Here is a 27479-nt window from a genome sequence, read left to right on the forward strand (position 1 = left end):
ATATAGAAATATGTATTTATGAATAAATAGAATATTCTCTTCTATGTGAAGTATTCATATTTTCATTTTGGGTTAGAGCACTTGAGAATATGCGAAGGTGTCCATGCATGAGTAGGGTGTTTTCCACTTTTTTTGCTCCATTGCTTCTATGGGGGAATACGTTAAGATGTGTGCGCTAGTCTAAGTTTGTCTTTTTATGTGCAATGGGTTAGTGCACAAGCAAAAACTCTTTACTTTTAACTTGTAACTACGAGAGCTACCCGACGAACACAAAAAGCTTAATTCGAGTTAGTGCTCGAGCAGGTGCGTTAAATACTGCTCCTCTTGTATTATAGCCTTTTATGGGGCATTAACTTTCAAATGGAATGTCCCTTTAATTCAAAATATGTCAGGATCTGATTGCTCCTTAGAGAGTAAAATAAAACAACAAATAATCCCCATAGGTTTTAGAAAATGCTGCAAATGACTATAAGCAAGTTATTTCATTTGCAGCAATGGGAAAATCTAGGTTACTGATCTTCCTTCTCTGACCTTGCTCACAAGCCTGGAACAAGCACATTTTGTACCCAAAATCAAGATGTTTTTAATGTCCCTTTAAGTATTAGAAATTGTAATTGCATTTTAGAAGGTTGTTTTTTTGTATATGAGAACACTGAGACACAAATACATAATGGTTTATTATCATAATATTGTTTTAAACTGTTATCTGTTAAAGCAGTGGTTCTCAAAATGTTTTGATTAGTGACGCACTGTAAAACATTTGAAAAAATTTCCACCGCACTTTGCGAGCAAAATAAAAAAAAAGACATTACTACATTTCATTATTTTTTAAAAAAAACCTATGAATAAAAGTAACTTTTGAAACCCTAAATTTTCTTTTGTAATTCAGACAGAGAATACCATTTAAAAAAAGTTTACAATTTACGCCTATTATCAAATTTGATTCATTCCCATGATATTCTGTGTTAATGGGAAAGTAAACACCAAAAATGTTATTGTTTAACCCTTTCATGTCAGGGCTAAAGTTCCTACATCGGAACAACTGTTCCGATGTGGACAAATTGAAACCACGCGATCGTGCACACGATCGCGAGATTTCAATTATTGGATCGCGTCTGGGGGGCGTCCCTACAACCCTAGGAATGCCCCCAAGACCGCGATCAAGTCCTGACAGCACAGAAGGCTTCAGGACAGCCGTTAGCTATGACGTTCTATTCCGTCATAACGGCTTTAAAGCCCAGTCTAATTATGACGGAATAGAGCGGCATAACGGCTTTAAAGCCCAGTCTAATTATGACGGAATAGAGCGGCATAACGGCTTTAAAACCCAGTCTAATTATGACGGAATAGAACGGCATAACGGCTTTAAAGCCCAGTCTAATTATGACAGAATAGAGCGGCATAACGGCTTTAAAGCCCAGTCTAATTATGACGGAATAGAGCGGCATAACGGCTTTAAAGCCCAGTCTAATTATGACGGAATAGAACGGCATAACGGCTTTAAAGCCCAGTCTAATTATGACAGAATAGAGCGGCATAACGGCTTTAAAGCCCAGTCTAATTATGACGAAATAGAACGGCATAACGGCTTTAAAGCCCAGTCTAATTATGACAGAATAGAGCGGCATAACGGCTTTAAAAGGTTAAAAAGATAGATAATCCCTTTATTTACCATTCCCCAGTTTTGCATAACCAACATTGTTATAGAAATATACTTTTTACCTCTGTAATTACCTTGTGTCTAAGCCTCTGCTGACTGCCTCCTTATCTCAGATCTTTTGACAGACTTGCATGTCAGACAATTAGTGCCGACTCTTAAATAACTTCACGTGCGTGAGCACAGTGTTTTCTATATGAAGCACATGAACCAACACCCTCTAGCTGTGAAAAACTGTCAAATGCATTCAGATGAGAGGCAACCTTCAAGGGCTTAGAAATTAGCATATGAGCCTACCTAGGTTTAGCTTTCAACTAAGAATAACAAGAGAACAAAGCAATTTGGTGATAAAAAAAAAGTAAATTAGAAAATTCTTTAAAATGACATACCCTATCTGAGTCATGAAAGTTTATTTTTGGACTTTACCATCCCTTAAAGGAGATACTTAGGTAGGCACCTGGAGCTCTACATGGCAGGAAATAGTGCCACTGCTGCCATCTAGTGCTCTTGCAAATTAATAACATTCTTGCAAAACTCCTGCCATGTTGTGCTCCGAAAATTGGCCGATACCTAAACATATATCCCTGCTTTTCAACAAAAGATACCAAGAAAAAAAGAATTGATAACGGAAGTAAATTAGATGGTTGTTTAAAATTGCATACTGAATCAAATCTAGTGTGCCAATGTGCACCATTTGTGAACCACTGCGTTAAAGTGACATCAAACTCCAATCGAATTCCTTTGAATTATGTCACCCTAAAATACACAACACTCTTGATTCATATTAAGCCACAATTTCTAACATTTATATGGAAGCTTAAAAATGAAAGCTGTTAGAAATTACATAAAAGAGATGCAATAAAGGGACAGTTTGCCCAAAAAATGTATTTCTGTTAATTTGTTCCCAATTATCCATTTTAGCTGCTAGATTGTATTACATTGTTTACAAGTAGCTCCTTTACCCTTATTTCAGTATTTGAAGTAGCTGATTTAGCCTGTGAAATTTATACATATTCTGAAAGTTTCTATACTTAAGTAAAGGCTATTGACAAGCTCTGTAAACACAGCCAGCTGAAGAAATTACACTCCCAGTGGGGTGTAGGAGAGTAAGTAATAAAATCTTAATTTTTCATTCTTCTCTCTAAGTATCGGGCTATGGTTTACAGACAGAAATAAGATAAGGAAGCAAGTGTGTATACAGAAAGTGATAAAATAACAAGATCTGATTTTGCCTGCAAGCTCAACGCATTTTAATAGGTTGTGGTTTCAAAGTACAAAACCAGCTATTTTATAATCACAAATAAACCTAAAAATGCAATTTCTCATACATTTATACTCTGCAGCTGGTATAACTAGTCATCTGAAATACATTAAGGTAAAAACATATTTACAATATGCCGTCCCTTTAAAATACTGTTAAATGTATTAAGAAATAAAATAATGCCATGACCATGGTCAGTTTAGTGAGGGGAATTTTATAGAAGAATATAATCCTTAAATGTACAGCAATTTAATCAATTGTTGTAGATTTGGCATTTTATTATATTTTCTAGGATATGGTTAACTGTAATAAAATTTGCTTCAAATTTGTCACCAATTTCTTACTCACAAAGTAGCAGATTATATGTAACAAATAGAGAACAGCAAGCAGATTATATGCAACAAATAGAGAACAGCAAGCAGATTATATGTAACAAATAGAGAACAGCAAGCAGATTATATGTAACAAATAGAGAACAGCAAGCAGATTATATGTAACAAATAGAGAACAGCAAGCAGATTATATGTAACAAATAGAGAACAGCAAGCAGATTATATGTAACAAATAGAGAACAGCAAGCAGATTATATGTAACAAATAGAGAACAGCAAGCAGATTATATGTAACAAATAGAGAACAGCAAGCAGATTATATGTAACAAATAGAGAACAGCAAGCAGATTATATGTAACAAATAGAGAACAGCAGATTATATGTCACAAATAGAGAACAGCAAGCAGATTATATGTAACAAATAGAGAACAGCAGATTATATGTCACAAATAGAGAACAGCAAGCAGATTATATGTAACAAATAGAGAACAGCAAGCAGATTATATGTAACAAATAGAGAACAGCAAGCAGATTATATGTAATAAATAGAGAACAGCAAGCAGATTATATGTAACAAACAGAGAACAGCAAGCAGATTATATGTAACAAATAGAGAACAGCAAGCAGATTATATGTAACAAATAGAGAACAGCAAGCAGATTATATGTAACAAACAGAGAACAGCAAGCAGATTATATGTAACAAATAGAGAATCGCACTTGATAATTTACTTTGTACATCCAAATATCTTGTATAAAAAATGTGTAACAATAGAGGTTATTTCTTTATATAATTTTAACAAAATTAGTCAAAATGTTATTCTTTTCAATCCATTTCTTGTTATTAAGATTTGCTTTATTTGACAGCAAAAAAAAAAAAAAAAAAAAATTGACATGGAATTCCTGGCAAAGAGAAACATTCTCAAGACATCAGGATACCATACCATGATGCATCACAAAAGAGGTGCATATACCCTTGGGATGATGCAAAATGTGTCACTTTCCCTGTTTCAGCCTTTTCCTGCAATTCAAAATGAACACAGCTGCTACTTGGGTGGCAGTAACCTGTAGATACAGCTTTGGTGTTTTTACACAATGCTCAAATTTACAAAAAAAAACCAATTGTATTATTATTTTCAGTTACATTTTTATTGTGAATGGGCACAATCTGTGTTTAGATAAAGGAATGACACCTAAAATTGGCACAAAAAAAATAATTAATAAAATATAAAGCCAGAAAAAAATATATGAAGTCAGTTCCTAGGATTTTACCCATTCAGTTTTCAGTATAACAACAATAAAGAAAAGGTGTTATACAGTGCCATAAAACAGGTTGAGATCTGTGCATACCCTAAAAGGGCTAATAATTTAAAAATAGTTTGCATTAAAAAAAATCTTTAAAAATTGCTGCCAAGTATTTTAAAATAATTTTAAAAAATAAGCAAAATGAATTACATAGCTAAATTGCCTGGAGAAGTCAAACCCCCCCCCCCCACCCCTTATCAGTGTTTAGACACAGGCATTGTATTTCAACAGTTCACAGCTTCTAGGCAGGCTCCACCAGATAATCTTTATGCATTTTTTACTTTTACTGAAACCTCAATAGATATAGATACAGCCATAGAAGGAAATGTGTGTGGGGAGTTAGAGCTTTACAATTCAGAAATTTACAATTCAGCCATGGCACCTTAGCACAAGGTTGCAATACAAGTAGTAAATCGGGGTCTACTTTTTTGTACATTTTGCAGTCTTTTGATCTCCTAGTCAGCACCTAGAGAATTACTGGTAGATTATGATTCTTAAACTACCTTTTGAACACATCTACTTTAGAAGTAACACAGGATTTTGGGAACTACAGTTCCCATTATTGGTTATAATAAATTAACTAAGAGTGTTGTAATATTTTACCTATAGTGAGCAAGACAACCAAGCCCCTTGAAAGTGGCATTGTACACCTTAAGACTATACTTTAAAATGTTTAATTAGGTTTAATATAAAAAATGCTGCATGCTTTCATTATTTATTTTGCCTCCTTTTCCTGTAATTTTATGCCATTTCCTAGTTAAAGTGGAAGTACAGACTCCTGGCTTAACACTGCTATATTACACTCAGCCACTGGTGGGACACTCTAGTATCACAGTTATACTTGTCCTTAATTGGCCATAACAGATAAGGAAACATAGGTTACAATATGGAAGCTCCCATTGCTTAGTGGACACTAACACTTTCAATTTCACTTATTTTTTTTTAAATATTGAAATAATAATAATAATAAAAAAAAAATACATCTGCATGTTATTGTCAGGTTAATCTTTGCTTTCAAAATATCATTATATCTAGCATTTATTTAGTATTTAATGTCAGTTTAACCCCTTAATGACCACAGCACTTCCATTTTTTTTCCATTTTCTGTCCGTATGGGACCAAGGCTATTTTTACATTTCTGCAGTGTTTGTGTTTAGATGTAATTTTTCTCTTACTCATTTACTGTACCCACACATATTATATACCGTTTTTTATATCCTATAATTTGCTATAAAAATTTTTATAAAATATGGGGAACAAATGGAAAAAACACACTTTTTCTAACTTTGACCCCCAAAATCTTTTACACATCTACAACCACCAAAAAACACCCATGCTAAATAGTTTCTAAATGTTGTCCTGAGTTTAGAAATACCGAATCTGTACATGTTCTTTGCTTTTTTTTGCAAGTTATAGGGCAATAAGTACAAGTAGCACTTTACTGGTTGGAACACTGATATCTTTAAGGAATGCCGACAGCGTATTTAGCATTGCACAAGAAGTTCTGGTGAACTGCTTGTGCAATGCCGCCCCCTGCAGATTGTGGCCAATCGGACATTAGCAGGAGGTGTTAATCAACCCGATCGTATTCGATCAGGCTGATTGCTGTTTGCCGCTTCAGAGGTGGCAGACCAGTTAAAGTGAAGGTCAAGTCCGGTGGTCTCGCTCACGCCGTTGTATAGGGAATTAAAAATGAGCTTAAGTTTCATTCATCATTTTTTCTACCTAACACTAAATATTGCTCTTTTTTACCTTACAAACAGCCTCCGGTACACTTCTTTCGTCCACACGCCATTTTCTCTAAGTGATTGACAGGCTAGTCCTATTCAATACACCAATGGCCGTTTCCCCCTGGGGCGTTCAGCCCCTTTCTCGCAACGTCATAAGATTGCTTAGCGCATGTGTTAGAGCTTCAATTGTGCTGTTTCTTCCTCCTGTTCGTTCGGGAGACGCGCCCATGCGTACTCTGCTTCCTGTCAATCAATTGGATACAAAACAAGAACAAAAACTGCCAATAAGCTGTACTTATAAAATGTAATTTATATTATGCACACAAATTACTTAATATTTTCACAAACAACTCAATATAAAGATTTTAGGTTTATTATTGTATACGCTATTTTACAAAGTAAAAAAGGAAATACTCATAGCGTGCGCATGCGCAGTTTCTTTGGGCTATCGTGAACACGCTTGGGACCGACGTAGAGAGCGGGTGGGACCGCTCGCTACGTCACAACTGCAGAACGAGGAATTGGTGCGGGGGAGGAGTCGCAATAGAAATGATACATATTTTCAAAGTTATTTATTTAAAAAAACAAAGATATAAGTTTAAAAAAAAAGGTAGCGACTACATTAATGTAATATTGCTTAATGCACTGCGGTAGTCTATTACTCTAAAATTGACCTTCACTTTAAGAGCAGTGGTCTTAAGACTGCAGCTTCTTAACCACAGTTTCCGGTGAGCCTGAAGGCTCACACGGACACTGCTGCATTGGGGCGGATTGCATGCATTTATTGATTATGCAAATCTACTGTATTTACTGGTCATATGTATTTACTAGTATTCAAAGGCAAAAAACATACATTATTGCAAGAGTTTAAATTCTTGTTGAACCAAGAAAATTAGGTAGAAACCTTGTTTTAGCCCTCTCTTATAGAATAGAAATATGACTCTTTGAAAGCACTTTTTTAAATGGTCACATTCTTCCACTATTTCATGGTTTATGTAAAATGGCAATTATTTGTGTAATATTTTCATACCTCCCAACCATCTCAGAACTGCTTTCCACTCACACCTGCTGGTGATTTGGTAATAAGAAACCGCCACAAGCTTTACCAATGACCGAGTCAGTAATGCACACACCCCACTGTTTCCCACTCATGATCCTGCCCCTCCCACTGTGGCCCCGCCCACAAAATGTAGCATACAAGCTCCCAAACCCTTCCCTCCCAGAAAAACCTTCTTGAAAAACGATGGAGCACTGTAATTTTAAAGCAGACCAAAACCCATTAATACATGATCCCCATACAACATCCATCATATGACAGGGCCATTCCTCTCTTTTAAATGCTCCTCTAGATAGTATGTAGTTACTATAGTAATAAAACTCACCCAGTATGTAGTTACTATAGTAATAAAACTCACCCAGGGGTATATTACAGCTTAGGAAAAGTAGCCCTGTGTCTAGGATGTACAGGAGCAGCAGACTTAGTTTTTTTTTAGTATTTTTATCACAAATTTTGCTCACTGGCCCCTCTATCCCTCTCTGGCCTCCAGTTTTTAGAAACATACGAGGTAAATAAGAGATAAAATTGTTTTGATAGGGCTTTGAAAGGGTATCAGATTTCCCAGTACCTAGGGCAGCATAAAAACTAAATACATCATTGCATTCACCAGTGTACTTCGTCTAAATTGCGGTTGTCTCGAAAAAAGCGCCTGACATGTGACATATGGTCATGTGACATCTAGTTAATAAAACAACAACAACAATGGTGTACAGAATGTACTTACAGGGTGTGGTGCTGCTCAATTCTATCTTCTAATATCAGATATGATCATGTGAGGTCTAGTAAATAAAACAAAAAACTCCACATTCTCTATCAAACATACAAATATATAATAAGACACATCATATAAAAGGAGGAAAATAATTGTTTCATATCCTTATTTCTGTCATATGATTGTCATACAATTAAAATGACCTGGCAGTGACTGGCAGCCATGTTTTTTGCTTTGGTATTTGTGTTGTTGTTATGGATCTTGATTTCTTTGAGAAAATACACATCTGGTATATCCTAACAAATAGAAGAACTAGGTGAGTGTAAAAATAGATGACACATTATGGAAAACCTATATGGGGTGATTTATTTGTGTAAATAGTTTGTTTAGAGTTCCATCTAAAGTTAGTTTGTTCAGAGGTAAGAGCAGATACATATTCTGCATGTTTCATAGTGTGTATTGTGCAGTGGAGAAAATTACATGTGGTAGTTAGATGGTTCATTTTATAACTGCATAAGAATTTGCAGTGAGGTTCATTATACCTAGCAGTATTAACACTGCAATGTGCAGTTTAGATGATGGGACATCTGAGGAGGAGGGTAGAATTGCAAAACAGGTGTCCCAGTTCTGGATAGAAAACAAAAATGTAGGCCATCTTGAATGGTTACTTACATTATCTCCTAAAAATAAAGGGTCTATCGAAAAACAAAAGAATAAAACATCATATGGTTTGTGGGATTAACTCATAGAAAACATTGCAATTGGTGTTTAGATGCATAAAGTGCAGCAGTTCAAACTTTTATTTCAGCAAATCAATGAGAAATGACATTGCAGCAGAAGGACTAATTATTTTGGGTTAAAAAAACTACATAAGTTTGTAACACTGAGATTTTTTTTCCTGACATTAGAAAATGAAATACAGTTACTATTGCTGCAGCTGTGTGTTGATTTTGACTTTTGATAAACCTTCATTTTTGATAGAAGACTGTTAATGCGAATCCAGTTACCTAAGAAGTAACAATAAATAAGAATAAAATAGGTCATTGTTTAAAATATTTAAATATAGGTATACAAAACTAAAGCTATTGTTTGGCCTTAATTAAATTGAGAGTATTGCATGAAGTCATCACACGTGCCAGTCTGTTTGCTGATGTCACCGATGACATCAGGTTTTTCTTGTGATCAAAGGAAGATTGTGCACAAAACTCTTGTGATAACTGGTTAAAAGACCAGTCAACACTGTAGATTTGCATAATCAACAAATGCAAGATAACAAGACAATGCAATAGCATTTAGTCTGAACTTCAAATGAGTAGTAGATTTTTTTCTGATAATTTTAAAAGTTATATCTTTTTCCACTCCCCCTGTACCATGTGACAGCCATCGGCCAATCACAAATGCATACACATACCATGTGACAGCCATCAGCCATTCACAAATGCATACACACTTATTCTTGCACATGCTCAGTAGGAGCTGGTGACTCAAAAAGTTTAGATATAAAAAGACTGTACACATTGTGTTGATGGAAGTAAATTAGAAAGCTGTTTAATATTGCATGCTCTATCTGAATAATGAAAGTTTAATTTTGATTGAGTGTCCCATATCAACACATGTAAATACTTACTCCTGTCCCCTAAAACAAAAGCTCAACATTCACTTACACTAAGGCCGTCTATTAAAAGCTGCACCAATTATTATGCCCAAAGTTTTATCACATAACCGGAGTAACAGTTTAAACTGATAGTAAATTCTAGCGCTTTTGAAACACTAGAATTTACCAGTGCAACAAATAAAGGTGCCTTTCAGTCATGAAGTATAAAATACTTCATGCTGAAAGTTCCATTATTTTGTCTGCAGCGATCACAGCGCTGAGCACCTCAGACAGCCCACAGCAGAATGTTCTTTTATCACTGAGAGGATTTTAGCCAATAGCTGCTAGCAATCCGGCATAATGCCAGCTGGCCCGCACGGCTATTGGCCAAGAGGTGGAAGCGTTCCCTTACTGAAAAATAGTATTCTGCCTTGGGCGGCCTGAGGCACTCAACACAGTGAACACTGCAGACAAATAAAGGAACTTTCAGCATGAAGTATTTTATACTTCATGAATGAAAGTCCTCTTTATTTGTCCCACAAGTAAATCCTAGCGTTTCACAAATGCTAGGATTTAACATCACTTTAAGTATTTCTATGAAACTGTAGTGTACTTAAATCTGTAGTTAATAATGGTGCACCTTACTAAAACAGATAGCAAGTGTCCACTTAATTCTTTCGCTACTGTGAATTACAGAGAAAAACTTGCCCAAAGTACCGGAGGATTTTTTTTTTAGCATTTTTGCTATCACTCCATTTACACAGAAATAGAGCCTTTGTTTTTTTGATTTACCTATGAAACCTATTATTTTTTTGAGAGGGGGTATAAAAAGATATTTCAGAGGATGATAGTTTAAACTAAATATTTATTCACAAATCTAAAAAACTATTGTAAAATTAAAAAAATATATATTATATTACATTATTGTAAAATATGATCACATTCCACAAAAACCAGCAGTGAAGTTGTTAGGGTAAAATTGTGTTGTAGTGCAGTGATTACCCTCCCACATGACACCTACCACCTCCCTGATCCCTCACAAACAGCTCTCCCACTGTTCATCATAATTTTCCACCATCTTCAGTACTGGCAGCCAGTCTGCTAGTACTGAGTTAGTTTTTTTTTTAATATAATGTTTTCTGTAGTGTAGGGTTCCCACCTCCCTGATCCATCAGAAATAGCTCTCTTCCTTCCCCCTACTGCACCACCATATTTGTTATTGGCAATATGCCAGCATACAGTCTGGGGGGTTGTGTTTTTTATTTATTTATTATATTTTTCTGTAGTTTAGGGATACCCCCCACCTCCCCCTTCAAGCGATGTCACTGTAGGGACCCTCCACCCTTCTAACGGTCCCCTTTTTCATAGTGTAGTGACCCATCCCTCTCTCTCTCTTTCCAAAAACATATTGTAGCACAGGGAACCCTTCCCTTGCTCCCCCCTTCAGCGATAGACCACCCATGCCCTCATTCCCTCCCAAACATCCAAGGCATCACCACATTGGTAAGGGAGCTCAATCAGCTCTCCATTACTATATAAAGACAGATGCCTTCTGCCCCCAGCTACAGTCTCTGCTGTCTAAGCGGACAGCGGGGACCGCAGCATGTGCTTTTTTTTTATGCAGGACAAAGTACTAAGTCACGTAATACCTACATCCATTTGGCTTAAGGGGTGAAAGTTGAAACTGGATTTTCATGATTCAGAAAGACTATGCATTTTTTGTAGACTTCTCACCATACTTCTGTTATCAAATATGCTTTGTTCTTTGGCATCCTTTGTTGAAAATCATACATTGGTAGGCTTAGGAGCAACAATGTGCTAATGGAAACTAGCAGGTGATTGGTGGCTACACACATATGCCTCTTGTCATTGGCTTACTCGATGTGTTGAGCTAAGACTTAGTAGTGTATTGTTGCTCTGGAGCTGACTTTAATTATGTGTTTAACCCCTTTTAAGTTAAACACATAGTTATATACATAGTTATATACTGTGTGCATTTAGGTAGTAATAAACATGAGGTCCTGTACTGATCAAGCAATCACAGTTGCAAGGACAGATTTTGAATTCAGCAAGTTGCTTTTCAGTCCCTCTGGTAACAAGGAAAAATCCCCAAAAGGATTTCAGAGTTGATTTATAATAAACATAGGCAAAATAAATAATTTTAGCACATTGTAAAGCTTTAATTTACTAAGCATAATAAAACATTATGGGTCAGATTACAAGGGGAGCGCAAATTAACGCTTCCGCTTGAGCGTTAATTGCACTAGAAGTAAGATTTTTGCACTTGTCGGGTTGCTTTCCAATTACGAGTTAAAAGTAAACTGCTTTCGCTCTTGCGACAGGCGCAAAAAGAGGGTCAGAATATGGAGAAAAAAAGTGGAAAAAGCACCCAACTTCCCCGCAAACCCGATCACATATTCTTATTTGCGCTAAGCCGATATAAAAATATGAATATTTCACAATTTTCTGCACATAGCAGAATATGATCTATTTATACATATTTCTATATATATATATGATGGTATTTTGATACAATATATATTTATACCTATATATATAATTATATAAAGTTATAGATATATACATAGCTCATATTCTGTTATGTGCAGAATATTGGAATCTCAAATATTTACAGTAAATACATAGTTAAAACCTTTATTAAAAATGCATATTTTACATGTTTTCATCTACTTAACTGTAAATGCACTTGTATATATGTCTATATATGTATACATATGTATTTATGCTTTATATATGGATATATATATATATATATATATATATATATGTGTGTGTAAATACATATATATACATAAATACATCTTTAGTACACATATATAGAAATACATACAGTATATACATACATATCTATCTTTAGACATGTATAAGTATGTATCTCACTGCTAATGCCCTTTGCCTCATATCTATGAGCCCTTATAACTTTTGTTGGCAATATTTTTTTTGATAATAATTAAAATGACGCTATGTTATTATGAATGTAACTGTACTTTGTAATATATTTTTGATGTATTTTGTGCCACTTTTATCTTTTGCAAAATCGTTAACCAGAGCTCTGACGTCGCGGTAAACATTCTAGCGTAAATCACGATAGCACTCAAGTGATCGCATTTACTTTCAACATGTAATACCAGCTGTAAACCCGATGAGCATAAACCCTCCCGATAAACTCCTTATCGCACGGACACAAACGTTTGCGCTCCACTCGTCATCTAGCCCTATATGGGAAATTACAATTTGAGCCTAATGATCATTTCAGTAAAAGAAGCTAAAAAATAATAAGCAATTTGATAAACATATTTAAATATGAAAATGATAACTATTGCCATATTTATGACTTGTCTCAATATACCTTCTCTGGTTATGAAAAAAATTAATGAGTCAAAGCTCACACTTTTTGTAGCCTTGGCCTATTGGTCTACAAGTCATCTGCATTTATTTTGATATATCCTGTTTACCATAGGCAGAGGATATTTCAAGTGCAAGCACTAAATCGTTGCATAGTTATGTGAACAGCGCTTAAAAAGGGGAGTCTGCTGTAATCGCCCTGAACAGACCTCTGGCCAGCACCTCCTGATTTACATGATCAAATGTTGGAATGTTTAGCACACAAACAAACAGGCTGCTCTTTACATAAAATACATTTTATGCAGAGTGAATGTGCTTATTGTTTTTATCCCGGAATCTTAGTTAATTAGGAGAGTACACACAATATAAGTATATACTCAGCGCAGTCAAAATTTGCACATTTTTTGTGTCACAGCAGTATGCTATTTTACTAAACTGCTTCTCAGATTTGCTGAATTGTATGTGTTGCTTTTATTTGCAACATGTAAGACTGGGTTGTAAGTGTAATCTCCATGCATCTTGATGATATGTTGTTAAACATTATGGGCGCCATGTACTAAGAGGCGGGCGGACAGCTTCTTAACTCGCGAAGCTGTCCGCCCGCCTCCGCTACACACGGGCAGCGGATCTATTGATCCGCTTGCCCGTATGTACCATTACACACTCATCGGAGTGTGTAATGCCCGCCCCTTCAATCGCGCGACCAATCACGCGACTGAAAGGGCTGTCAATCACCGAGAGCGAGCGTGCTCTCGGTAATTTTGCTTCGCCACCTAAGAGGTGGCGTAGGGTGTAGGAAGCAGCGGTCTGATGGCCGCTGCTTCTTACATTGCGGGAAGCAGGCTCGCATATGCGAACCTGCCCCACAAAGGCTCCGGAGCAGCTTTCGCTGCTTCGTACATGGAGCCCTATGTGTATGTCTAGTAAGAATAAAATGTTTGTTAATCAGTATGTATTAAATGGGAAACTTAAATTAAAAAATGTTCATTTGCAATGACTAATGACAGCAGTTGTTATTGCTGTGGGACAGTAATGATTACTCTTACAGTGACATGAAACCCCACATTTTTATTTCATTATTCAGATAGAGCATGTGATTTTAAACAACTTTCTAATTGAGTTTTATTAGCTGTAAACTCAGGTGCATGCATGTGTCTGGAGCGATATATGGCAGCAGTTTTGAAAGAATGTTAGACATTTGCATTAGCACTAGATGCCAGCACTATTTCCTGCCATAGTGCTCCAGACACCTACCTGGGTGTTTCTTCAACAAATAATACCCTGGGAACGAAGCAAATTTGATAAAGTAAACTAGAAACTTTTTAAAATTTTATGTTCTGTCTGAATTGTTTAGAAATAGCAGACATGCATTATTATTATTATTATTCTTTATTTATAAAGCGCCAACAGATTCCGCAGCGCTGTCCATGGGTACAAAGATAAAAGTACAGTACAATACAATATAAAAGACACCAAAGTTTAACAAAACAAATACAGGGGGAATTGAGGGCCCTGTTCCCGTGGGAACTTACAATCTAGATGGTAGGAGGGTGAGAAACAGGAGGTGGGGACTGCAAAGGTGAGAATGATGTTATTATTATCGGTTATTATCGGTTATTTGTAGAGCGCCAACAGATTCCGCAGCGCTATAAACAAAGGGGGGAGTACAACAAAACAGTGTGGAGTTAGATGGGGCAGCAGTTAGGCAGGTAGAATTCATTTTTTACTGATTTAGAGATAGGCTTCCATGAACAGAAAGGTCTTTAGGGAGCATTTAAAGGAGGAAAGGTTAGGGGAAAGTCTAACAGCTCTGGGAAGTGCATTCCAGATGGTTGGTGCCGCACGAGAGAAGTCCTGTAGCCTGGCATGGGAGGAGGTGATGGTAGAAGATGCAAGGAGCAGGTCATTGTTGGATCTTAGGGGGCGGGCTGGAGTATATTTCTTGATGAGTGAGGACAGGTAGGGGGGGGCTGCGTTGGTAAGGGCTTTGTAGGTCAGGATGAGAATTTTGAATTTAATTCTGCTGTGGATGGGTAGCCAGTGAAGGGACTCACAGAGAGGTGCAGCAGATACAGAGCGTCGGGAGAGGTGGATTAGCCTAGAAGAGGCATTTAGGATGGATTGAAGAGGGGAGAGGCGGGAGAGAGGGAGGCCAGTTAGTAGGTTATTACAGTTGTCAAGTCGGGAGATTACCAGGGAGTGGATTAGCTGTTTAGTAGTTTCAGCACTCAGAAATGGACGGATTTTGGAGATATTGCGTAGATGGTTGCGACAGGAGGAAGAGAGCAATTGGATGTGGGGTATGAAGGACAGATTGGAGTCAAGTGTAACTCCTAGGACGCGGACTTGGGGTGATGGGGAGATAGTGGTGTCACCAACAGTGATTGAAAAGTTAGGAACCGGGGTAGAATTAGAGGGGGGGATTAGAAGGAGCTCAGTCTTGGACATATTGAGCCTTGAGGTACTCCAACAGACAGAGGCAATGGAGAGGAGTCGCCACCAGCAAAGGAGACAGAAAAGGACCTATTAGAGAGATAAGACTGGATCCAGGAAAGGGCAGTGTCAGAGAGCCCAAAGGAGCTGAGAGTCCGTAGGAGAAGGGGATGGTCAACTGTGTCAAAGGCAGCAGACAGATCTAGTAAGATAAGTATTGAGTAGTGGCCATTTTTTTTAGCAGAAAGAAGATCATTAGTAACTTTGGTGAGGGCAGTCTCAGTTGAGTGTTGGGAACGGAAGCCAGATAGTAAGGGGTCAAGCAGTGAGTTGGAGGACAAGAAGTGGGTTAAGCGATTGAAGACTAGTTTTTCCAGGACTTTTGAAGCTAGTGGAAGCAGTGATATGGGGCGGTAGTTTGCAGGAGAATTGGGGTCGAGGGAGGGTTTTTTGAGGATGGGGGTGACCTTTGCATGTTTGAAGGAAGATGGGAATGAACCGGTAGTAAGGGATAGGTTAAATATGTGAGTAAGAGCTGGAGTAAGGGTAGAAGACAGAGAAGGTATTAGATGTGAAGGGATAGGGTCAAGTGGGCAGGTAGTGAGGTGTGAGGAAGACAATAGGGAACTCACTTCATTCTCAGAGGTAGGGGGGAAGGTGCTGAGAGTGGTGGAGGGGGTTGTCGGGGGCGGCATGCATGTACTTGTCATTGTTTTTTGGTAATTAGAAGGCTGCTAATTGCAGTTAATGGGTTAATCAGGTAGCTTGTAAATTTAATTTTAGCTTTAGTGTAGAGATTACCCTCCCTCCTGCACTTCCCACCCCCTGATCCCTCCCAAACAGCTCTCTTCCCTCCCTCACCCCCCACTGGTCACCACCATCTTAGGTACTGGCAGACAGTCTGCCAATATGAAGATTTAAGGCAAAAAAATGTTTTTTATTACATTTATTTTCTATTTTCTGCAGTGTAGGATCCCCCCTTACCCTCCAACCACCCTGACCCCCCAAGCATCTCTCTAAGCCTCCCCCCCTCTAACTTGTGTCTGCCATCATTGGTACTGGCAGCTGTCGGCCAATACCTATAAAACACTTTTTAAAATATTTTTTTTTAATGTTTTTTTTTTTACTTTCTGAAGTGTAGTGCCCCCCTTCCATCGATCATTAGTTAGGGATCCCCCACCTCCCCACCCCACATTTTTTCTGTAGTGTAGCTCCCCATCCCTCCCCGCATTTTTTTTCTCCTAGTCTGCCCAGCTGCCTCCCGGATTCCCTCCCACACCTCCAGCTGTCACCAGCAGATGATAGTTACAGACAGTGACCCATACAATGTCATCGTCTGTAACAATCTGGCATCTGCCTTTATTTTGGAACTGGAGCACTGATCTTTCTCCGATTCCATATGAAGGCAGTTGCCTGGAGCTCAGGAACTCCAGCTCTCGGCTGTAACTTAAAGGGACACTGAACCCAAATATTTTCTTTCATGATTTTGACAAAGCATGCAATTTTAAGCAACTTTCTAATTTACTTCTATTATCAAATTTTATTCGTTCATTTGCTATCTTTATTTGAAAAAGAAGGCATCTCAGCTAAGGAGCCAGCATTTTTTTTGGTTAAGAACCCTGGACAGCACTTCTTTATTGGTGCTGTCCAATCAGCAAGGACAACCCAGGTTGTTCACAAAAAATGGGCCGGCATCTAAACTTACATTCTTGCTTTTCAAATAAACATACCAAGAGAATGAAGAAAATTTGATAATAGGAGTAAATTAGAAAGTTGCTTAAAATTGCATGCTCTATCTGAATCACAAAAGAACATTTTTGGGTTCAGTGTCACAGCCGAGATTGCTGGAGCTTCCTGCAGATTCAATTACAAGTTCTGACTATTTCGGTGGTAGTGTATACTGTGCATGAGAATGTATTTGCCAGTGATGATGCAACATCACCAGCACCAGATGTACTCTTTGAGCAAGCACAGTGTTTCAGTACAGGTGCACATGACATATGTACATATGTTTTGTGCTCAGTAAAAGCTACAGTCATAAATTTACTATAAATATTTTGCGAATAAATACATTTTAATTTTTGAGTTTTATGTACCTTTAATGATCTTTTCTGTATATTTTATGTCTAAAAATAGCACTTGCTGATTGGTAGCTACATTTAGCCACCAATCAGCAATCGCTACCAGATGCTGAACAAAAAATGGTCTGGCTCCTAAGCTTATATTCCTGCTTTTCAAATAAATATACCAAGAGAAAAAAATGATAATATGAGTAAATTAGAAAGTTGCTTAAAATTGCATGCTCTATCTGAATCATCCAAAAAAAAAATATTTGGGTATCATATCTTTTTAAATGTTGCTTTATTTTAGAGAGACATTTATGTCCTCTTTATTTTTTTGCAAGCTTGTTTGAATGCCCTGAGAATAAACAATATGTTAATGTGAAACCATTTCAAACTGTTTAGACATCCCTATTTGACTTCTAGATTTTAATAAATTAATAATAATGTAATTATGTAATTTAATTTAAATGGAATTAGAGGATTATACAGTAAACCAGATTGAAGTTTTTACTAAAGCTTTATTGCATGGGTATAAAAACTACTGTGTATTTTAAGGACTTAATTCCATCTGTTTGTTTAGCCTTATCTGGCATTTGTCCAAGGTAATCTATTTTTAAATTACTAGAATTAGCTGGATAATTGGTCTTTATCTGTCATAAATTTCCATCACTGTAATATAAAAAAGCTAATTTATTTATTATCCCTTAAAAAAGCAGTATCATTGCATTCAACAAGTTACTTTGGAACCTCTAAGATGCAGGATTTTTTAAATTACAAATTACACTGATGCACTGATAATTATTCATTTGTTTTAGGCTAGATTACAAGTGGAGCACTAAATTATTGTGCGATAATTAACCAGCCATTACTAGTGACTGGTTATTGCTTCCGCAAGCTTGCGGTTGCAATTAGCGTTTATAAAATTAACCAGAGATCTCCGGTTAATTTTGCCCCAAATGCCCCCAAAATACTGTCTAGTGTAGCTTATTAAAAAATAAAGATGACAGCATCTTTATTTTTTTAATAAAACTACTGCACTAGGCAGTATTTTGGGGTTAAAGTTTGTGGGAGTGGAGTGTTTCCATTCCGGTCATATCAATATATATGTATATCAGCATGTAGAAAATACAAAGATTTTTACACTCAGCTGTTCAATCTGCCCTCTGCAAACTTAACAGCTTGATTTGAAACATATTCCTGCACCAGAATTTCAAGAAAAAACAAAGATTTTTACACTGAGCTGTTCAATCTGCCCTCTGCAAACTTAACAGGTAGCCTTCTGGAAATTAAATGGCACACTGACCGCTGTTTACTCTTTCAAATACTTGGGTATGTTGTTAGACCCCAATCTATCTTTTGGCGTCCACATAGAAAAACATCTAAACTCTATCCAAAACTAGGTGCCCTGTACAGAATCAAATCCTGCCTCAGCCCTACAGTAAAGGAAAAGATTGTACAACAAATGCTGATGCCAATCATAGATAATGGAGATGTAGTATATGCACCTGCACCGCAAACTCACCTAAATAGACTTAATACACTATATAACTTGTTCTGCCTTGTTTTACAATGTAACTACAGGACCCACCATTGTGACATGCTAAAAGAACTAAACTGGCTGTCACTGGAATCCAGACGCACCCTCCATCTTTCCAGCCTTTTGTTTAAGAGCTTTTCTGGGAAGCTCCCACCCTACCTGAGCAGACTGCTCTCTCCGGCTGTTCCCACCTCCCATAACCTCTGATCCAATACCAGCACATTCAGGGCCGTCTTTAATATTGACTGGACCCTGGGCAAAAAAATTCTTGCCCCCCCCCTACCCCATGCAATTTCGCTCTCCACCCCAACATCCCAAAAAACAACTAAATCATTTTTTTTTTAATTATTAGCCCAGCGGTGGATCATCCACTGCTGGGCTAATCATTTTAAAAAAATTAAATAAATTGCAATATGTGAAACTGGACCTAAGCAGTACTAATAAGTAAATAAATATATAAATTCCTCCACTGTGGATTCATTTAATTAATTTTTAATTAATTATTTTGAATGTGATTCTGGTGTGAGGTTAGCTGGTTAAAGAGATTTAGGGCAGCCAACAGGAGCAAAGCAAGGTAAAGACTGAGGAGGAAGCATGGAGGTGCAGACAAATATAAGTTTACTGACTAGAACAGCATAACTACTATGGGAAGCTGTAAAATCGGAGACAGAGAGAAAATAAAAACTATAAAAATAAACCTTACATTAATGTGTGAAGTATCAGCATGACACTATACATCAGCCACAGCAGCACATGTCACTTCTTTGCTAGGAACAAATTCCCTCTCACCATGCACTAGACAATGCTGCATGGGGAGGGGCGTGTGTGCACTCACTTATTCTTCCCACTGACACCTTTCTACAAAGCACTGTTCCCCTAACAAACTTCAGTTAGTTGATCTTAGGGCCACAGCAGAAAGAGCAGGGCTAAGGGGACCAGCAGACTGGATGCTGTCTGTCCAAGGCTGCATGGATACAGTGTGAGATGAGTCACACAGCCTCAAGACTGAAGAGAGCAGTGTATGCAGCTGCACAGATGCTCAAATCCTCACGTGCCTGCCGCTCCAGCTTTCTGCTGCCTGCGCCTACAGTCAGCCCTACCCAGAAACAATCCCCACAACTAGAGCAGTTACCTGGTAACATAGTGGTAACCCCAGTAGGACCTTTTCTGATGCAGTGGGAATGGCTGGATGCCGAGTTAGGGCTTTGCATTCAGTGCTGCACAGTGCACATCTAAAACAGCACATGGCAATAGCTTGGCATATCATATGACACCGGCACGGTCTGGCACAGTTTAAAAAAAAAAATATATATATAAGCAGAGTACTTTTGACTGTGACAGTATTATGACTGAATGTGTGTGTTACCCATGTTACATCAGCAGTCGGGTATGAACCATAAAAAAAACATTTTTTTTTTTTTTTAGGACTCTTGGGCCCCTCAACAGAGACTGGGCCCTGGGCAGCTGCCCCTTTTGCCCTGTGTTAAAGATGGCCCAGAGCACATTATTTAGTTTGCCTCCATACAAAAAGAAAGCGGCTCAATCCTCCTTTTCCTACAGAGCACCACAATTATGGAATGACCTCCCGCACACTTTAAAACATTCCCCAAGCCTAATATCCTTTAAGAGATCCCTCTCTACATATCTCAAAACAGAATGCGCCTGTCATAGTTGATTATATATTTTCTACCTGCTCTATGTTAAATTTTGCGTATATTGTGTATTGTTTTTGTATTTTATTGTACCCTATTGTATCAATGCAATGTTTTGTGGTCCCTAGACATACTTGAAAATGAGAGAAATCTCAATGTATCCTTCCTGGTAAAATATTTTATAAATAAATAAATATAGACAAGTATTTGATTGCTGCCATCGCTGTGGGACTTACCCTCTTCACTGACGCTGATGTTCCGAAGCCGTATTGGATGGCATCCGAAGAGAGGCTCCCATAGGCTCCTCTTGTGGGAGCAATGCTGCCTAGCAATGCAAACGCAAACTTGCATTCACATTCCAGCCATCTTGTAATACCAACGCTCATTATTGTGACATGGTATTACAAAGTGGAGCGCTAACATCGCTTTTATGAAAGTGATATATAGCGCTCCACTTGTAATCTAGCCCTTTAGCAGAAAAATTTAACCTTATGCAAAATTTCCAGGGTCCCAAATAATAAACCTTCAAACAGTTTGAGATTGAAACATAAAATCTATGCACATTACAAATCCTTTGTAATATACTTTTATAATTTATTTTAACTTTGCAGGCCTAACCCTGCCACTGATCCTAGCAAAGGTGATAACATATGACACTGCAAAACAATGCAGGTTTTTCTAACAAAATGAAAGGGTCTAGCTGTGTCCACTTTATTAAGAAGTCCTAATTGTCTACTCCAAATAAGGGGTCAGCTTGTCCATTAAAAAAAAACAATTACAGCAAACAAGACGTTAATGCATTCAGAAAAAGGTCAACTTGGCTGGTATGTTAATTTGTTGCCAGATTACAGAAAACTTGTAATTACAAGTTGCTTCATGATCCTTTAATAAAATCATTGTTGGTTGATAAATACAATTTATAGCTACATATTTGTAGGTCTGTATCACGTATCTAGCAAGTTAAATAGTTGTCATTTTACATCATCCATGTGATATCTAAAGGGTCATTTAAAGTGAATGTAAGTTTAGATGATAAAGTGCCCGGTTTTTAAAAATCCGATTAAAAACAGGGGCACTTTAATTCATCAAAATTTACATTTCACACGAGTTGTGAAAAAAACCTTTTAATCTTGACAGCAGCTGCATCGCTTCCCCCGCACGTCGCAAAGCCTCTTCCCAGGTCTAAAATGAGGAATCCGGCTTCCTTCTATAACCGCGTTGAATCAGACACTAATTCCCCTCGGGGGAAAGCCGGGATTGGAGGATGACCGATCCGTCATTTCTGACGTATGAAAAGGCTTGCGACAACCTGGGGAATCGCTGGAGCGGCTGTCAAGATTAAAAGGTAAGTATTTTCACAACACAAGAAATTTTAATTTTGATGAACTAAAGTGCCCCTGTTTTTAATCGGATAGTTTCAAAGGAGGGGTCTTATGCCCTTCTAGGTTGCGAGTTATGTGCCTTTTTACTGTCTTTGACCAGAAATCACAATTCTGATATGTGATGTGCTGGGGGGCATATACCCCCTCATGGCTGAGTATCTGTATATAGTAGTAAAGATTATGATGATTTAAAAACAAAAAACAAAACCCAGTGCTTTTATTCAGGGCTTCATAACAACGAACTTGTGTTTCCATAGTTTGTTGAACACATTGTTCCTTAATGATTTTCTTTCAGTTTCTTATCTCTATTTTTTCTTTCTTTTTCCATCAGTCACAATAATGTGTGCCAACAGCAACAATATAAGGAACATTATGTTAGCTGCACATCGACAAGGAATGACGAACGGTGATTACGTGTTCTTCAACATCGAACTCTTTAACAGCACAACTTATGGTAACTAAGTATTGTCCTTTTTTTTATCTACTTGTAATCACCTGCACAAAACAACATTCATACAGAGTTCCAAAAGAATACACAGCGCTCCAGGGCCACTTTTAGATTAACAGTGTTATGTTCCAAAAATGCACTTGATTTGTGTTGGTATACAAACCTCTGTGATAGCTGTTAGACCCAAATACAAAAGGAATACCTTTAGGGTAGTGCACAAGCAATGGAAGTGTATCAGATGCCTACTGGATATTTGCAGGTGGTGTGTAATGATGAAGGTAAAGCAGCAATTAGATTAAATAAACACAGGCATTAAATTACAAACGGTAACTGGAACAAGAAGTACTGAAATGATGGAGCAAATTGATTATAATAGCTCAGTCCTGTAAATGGCGAAGAGTTTATAAGCAAGAGGTACTATAAGTCTGAAGCAATCTGGTTACATAAACTTTGTACCTTGTACAGAAAATTGCAAATTTTAACTAGAATAGGAGGTAGTGCAATGCTGTCAAAATCAAATTATATCATCTCCGTCCAGAAAATTGCAAATAAGATATCTAGAACAAGAGCTATTGTAAGACTAAAGCAAACTATACATGAATGCTAGGAGCACAGTTCAACAAGCAAAACAGGGTCAGATATTCAGGAAGCAAGAGGATAAACTTAATAGATGCAAAAATTAACTTATTTATTAATAAAATTAGTCTTTAAAGGTTATTAAAGAATGCCAAGAATATCCTTATTGGATTAAAAAAATAAATATACATTCATCTTGGAATCCCCATTAGTATAATTTTACCTTCTTGCTTTAACTTGCGTTCCAAGATGGCATCTGTTCTCAAGAGACTGTTTCATATTTCATATAAAGTGATCCAAAGGCAAATAACAAGACAGTAGTGGATCATACACATAATTAAATGGAAAAGATAATCACATCCAGCTCACAGACATACTGTCTTAATACACAGGCCCAGAGCAGTGTGGGAGCAACTTTTAAAGACCACCCCAAGTAACACCTATTGTCAATTGTAATATCTCAGCAAAAACCTGACAGTATTTGTGTCCAATGTTAGACGTCATATGCCTATTAGTAGAACATTCAAAATACTTCTTCTGACTGCTAGATGAACAATGAGATCACTCATATGATTCTCAGTGGTATGTCCTGAAGAAGACCAGTATCCTGCAGGGGGACTTTATTAACCTTCAGCACCACTCCAGTGGACAGGGTCTGTAGTACAAGCCTATGGGTCATAGCATGCTCAATGTAACAGGAACATTTAGTCTTATTGAGAGTTAAAGTCTGTTTTATTGAGAGATTTGCAGCAGTATAAATTGTGCTCCTTATCTAAATCTAGCTGCAGTAGAACTATAAAACTTAATTTTCTTAATCATGGACCATGCAGCAGTCAGATAGTTATGCCAGCTAGTAGGAAAAAGCTACCTGACACAAGTCCTGATTAGCTAAGTGTATGAACACTTAACATCTATGGGGATTAATACGGAATTTGCTTGGCTCCAGATTATAGCTGACCCCACAAGCTGTCAGTATATAAATAGTTAAAAGCCAAAGTTAGTAGCCTGCTGGGCTTATTGTTTTGATAGAATTACAGCTTGTACCTTCCTGGTAACAGGATACAATAAATAATTCACAATCCCCTTTCCCATGATGAAAGTAATATTATGGCCTCAAGTCCATGACACTGGACTTTATTCAAACTGTCACCCTTTTGTATAACCAGCCAATTTGGGATTGATTCTAAAGCATTTACTTGTTTTCAAATTACTTACAACTGACTTAAACTGTGAAAAGGTTTTTGAAAAAGACTTGTAAACAGACTTAGGGGCCGATTATCTAAAAGTCTCTCGGCTAGCGAGATTATTTATGAATGCTTGCCAGTCCTATTCCCCTGGTTGAATTATATAAAGCAACTTTTACCATGAAAATAGGGTTTCTCACTAAGGGGCATATACTGCATTTTCTTATGGAAAGGAGATGCAATGAAAAATCATACTAATCAAATAGTTTAACTAGTCACACAAAAATACACAGGAAAATATGTATTGTTAAGGTACATCAAACATCGCAAAATTGGTCACTAAAAATTATATTTGATCAAAAAAGTATAATTTAAATTACACAGGATTAAATTAGACTAAATATGCAACACATAAATCACAATTTAAGTACACAGGATGTGCAAAAAACACAGACATTTGTACTTAACAGTATAAAATACAAAGAATAATTGCTGTTTTAGCGTAAAATGAGCTGAACATGGGCGTTCCATGGGTGTGTATGAAATCTTCTCTCAAATCCCAGCGTAATTCTGTAATGATTTCCGCCCTATAGTTCTTATTGGTTTTTTTTCGGAAATGAAAAGGTGACGAGATTGAGACGGAATACTCAAAATACTTAATACCCTAATAGAAATACACATGCATATGAAAATATAGGTGATTGTAAGATGCTATACGCGTAAAGCAGCACAATTTGATTGATATTGGCTGCAGAATTTAATTTTTAAAGTGCGCCCCTGCTCGCTGCGGTTTCTCTTTCCAGCAAGCTCCATTAATTTCAATAGAAGACGCCTTGCCACTTGCCGGGCTGCCCCTTTTTAAAGGGTTGGCGTGAAAAAACATGTCTGATCTTCCGAAGTATAGTTACCAGCACACAGCTGAAACTTTCATAATTAGGTCTATATTTTTTTACTATTATTATGGTATTATTTATTTATATAATATGTATTCAATTGCCTGAATGTGTTTAAAAATGCAGTGGAGTGTGTTCAAATTTTATATAAATCCACTCTCCCTGTGTGTATTGCTGTATTAGTAATTTAATTGTTTAATGTCATTACAAATATAGCTGATTATAATTATGTTCTTGAGGCCTAAATATTTCAAGCTGGTAGAATAAGAGAATGCAACGTAAAAACCACTCACTTGAGCTGTGATGTGGCCTGGATGTGACAAGTCAGTTGCAAGATGGTGCGTTGCGGACAGTCAACTTGCCAGATTTGTACTATTGCTTTATTTTCTAAAAAAGACAACTTGAGCTGTGTCAGTTAGTTGTAATAATACGCAACGTTACAGCTGCCATGTTTTAGAGAAAATTTCCCCAAGTTGGCTGACTTTGGTATTAAATTGTGTCAACGTGAGTAAATGCCAATATATTTTAAGCCAGAAAAAAACCTTCTGTTCTGTATATCATTGGTTCTCCCAAAACATTCTGTTTGCTTAAAGGGACATGAAACCCCACTTTTTTCTTTCATGATACAGGTAGAGCATGGGATTTTAAACAACTTTAAATTAACTTCTATTATCTAATTTGTTCAGTTGTCTTGATATCGCTTGTCGAAAAGGATACCTAGGTAGGCTCAAGAGCAGCACATATGTCTCATGTTATTGGCTCACTCACTGGGGCCGATTTATCAAGGGCCGAATGGCCCCTGATCCCCCTGCGGACATCAATCCTCCGATCCTATACGAGTAGGCTGATTGACACCCCATGCTAGCGGCCAATTGGCCACAAATCTGCAGGGGACGGCATTGCACAAGCAGTTCACCAGAACTGCTTGTGCAATGTTAAATGCCAACAGTGTATCATTCAGCGATGTCTGGCGGACATGATACAATACAGCGCATCATGTCGGACAGACATTGATAAATCAGCCCCAATGTGTTAACTAGCTCCAGGTAGTGCATTACTGTTTTTCAACAAAGAATACCAATACATACAAATAGAGAAGCGCTCTACCAGGAACGAAACAACAGCTCAGTAGCTTGTTCTATGGCGAGTTACCACCTAGGAGCAGCCTCTTTTTAGCCCAGTTGTGCTTTTCACAGAGGAAAACTTTCCTGAAGTATATCAGTCTGATCCCGCAGTGTAAGGTCTGTCCAGTCCCGAAATACCAGGCAATTCTCCTTTGAACAAGGAACATGACAAATCTAGACAATCGTTTCATCCTTCTGTGGGCTTCGTCAGTGAGGTGCGGCCATATTCCTCTAAGCACACTGGACAAGGAGTCCACGTCTAGTTTCCCCCATCTTTGTAAGCAAAGAATACCAAGAGATTGAAGCAAATTAGATAACTGGAAATTTGTTTAAAATTATATGTTCTATCTGAATCAAGAAAGAAAATGTTGGGGTTTCATGTCCCTTTAAAGCAGGGACTCCCAAATTTTTTATGGGGAGGGCTGGTAACTAATGGTCACATTCTATTATACTCACACCTATGCTAAAGATAACTTCTCAAAACAAAATCAGATTATAATCACACTTTTAGTTTAGCAGAATTGCATAATAAACAAATGCATTATAAAAAGATAATGTAATTACACTTAAAGGGACATAATACTCATATGCTAAATCCCTTGAAACTGATGCAGTATAACTGTAAAAAGCTGACAGGAAAATATCACCTGAGCACCTCTATGTAAAAAAGGAAGATATTTTACCTCACAATCTCCTCAGCTCAGCAGATTAAGTTCTGTGTAAAAAGTTATACTCAGCTGCTCCCAGCTGCATGTAAAAATAAAAAAAAATGAAGAAATGAACAGCAGCCAATAAGCATCAGCAGTGCTGAGGTCATGAACTCTTACTGTGATCTCATGAGATTTCACTTAACTATCATGAGATTTCATAGTAAGCTTCCTTTACCTGATTGGTGAAATAATATGAGAGTTCACCGGGCTCATCCTTTCAGCTGTCCCAGGACAGACACACTAAAATGCTGCTTAGAAATCCTTTACAATGGGAGGTGGCTACTGAGGAACTTTTGAGGTAAAATATCTTTCTTTTTTACATAGAGATGTTCAGGAGATATTTTCTAGTCCGCTTTTTACAGCTATGCTGCATCACTTTCAAGTGTTGGGGTATTATGGCCCTTTAATGCCTGATGATCTAAAGCTCTGTGCTCTTGTGAGATGATCTAAAATGTCTCATCCATA

At 37.3% G+C, this 27479-nt stretch overlaps 1 protein-coding gene across 3 annotated transcripts in view; it reads left to right on the forward strand.

Annotated features, from left to right (window-relative positions):
- Window positions 1-27479, forward strand: part of NPR3 (natriuretic peptide receptor 3) — a 222792-nt gene that overhangs the window by 43432 nt on the left and 151881 nt on the right. For all 3 annotated transcript variants that reach the window (XM_053701182.1, XM_053701180.1, XM_053701181.1), the window contains one exon: window positions 22411-22533. In XM_053701182.1, the coding sequence (XP_053557157.1) occupies window positions 22411-22533 (123 nt within the window). The remainder of the gene's footprint in view (window positions 1-22410; window positions 22534-27479) is intronic.

Source organism: Bombina bombina, chromosome 2 (assembly GCF_027579735.1).
Source record: "Bombina bombina isolate aBomBom1 chromosome 2, aBomBom1.pri, whole genome shotgun sequence".
In the NCBI taxonomy this organism is placed as follows: Eukaryota; Metazoa; Chordata; class Amphibia; order Anura; family Bombinatoridae; genus Bombina; species Bombina bombina.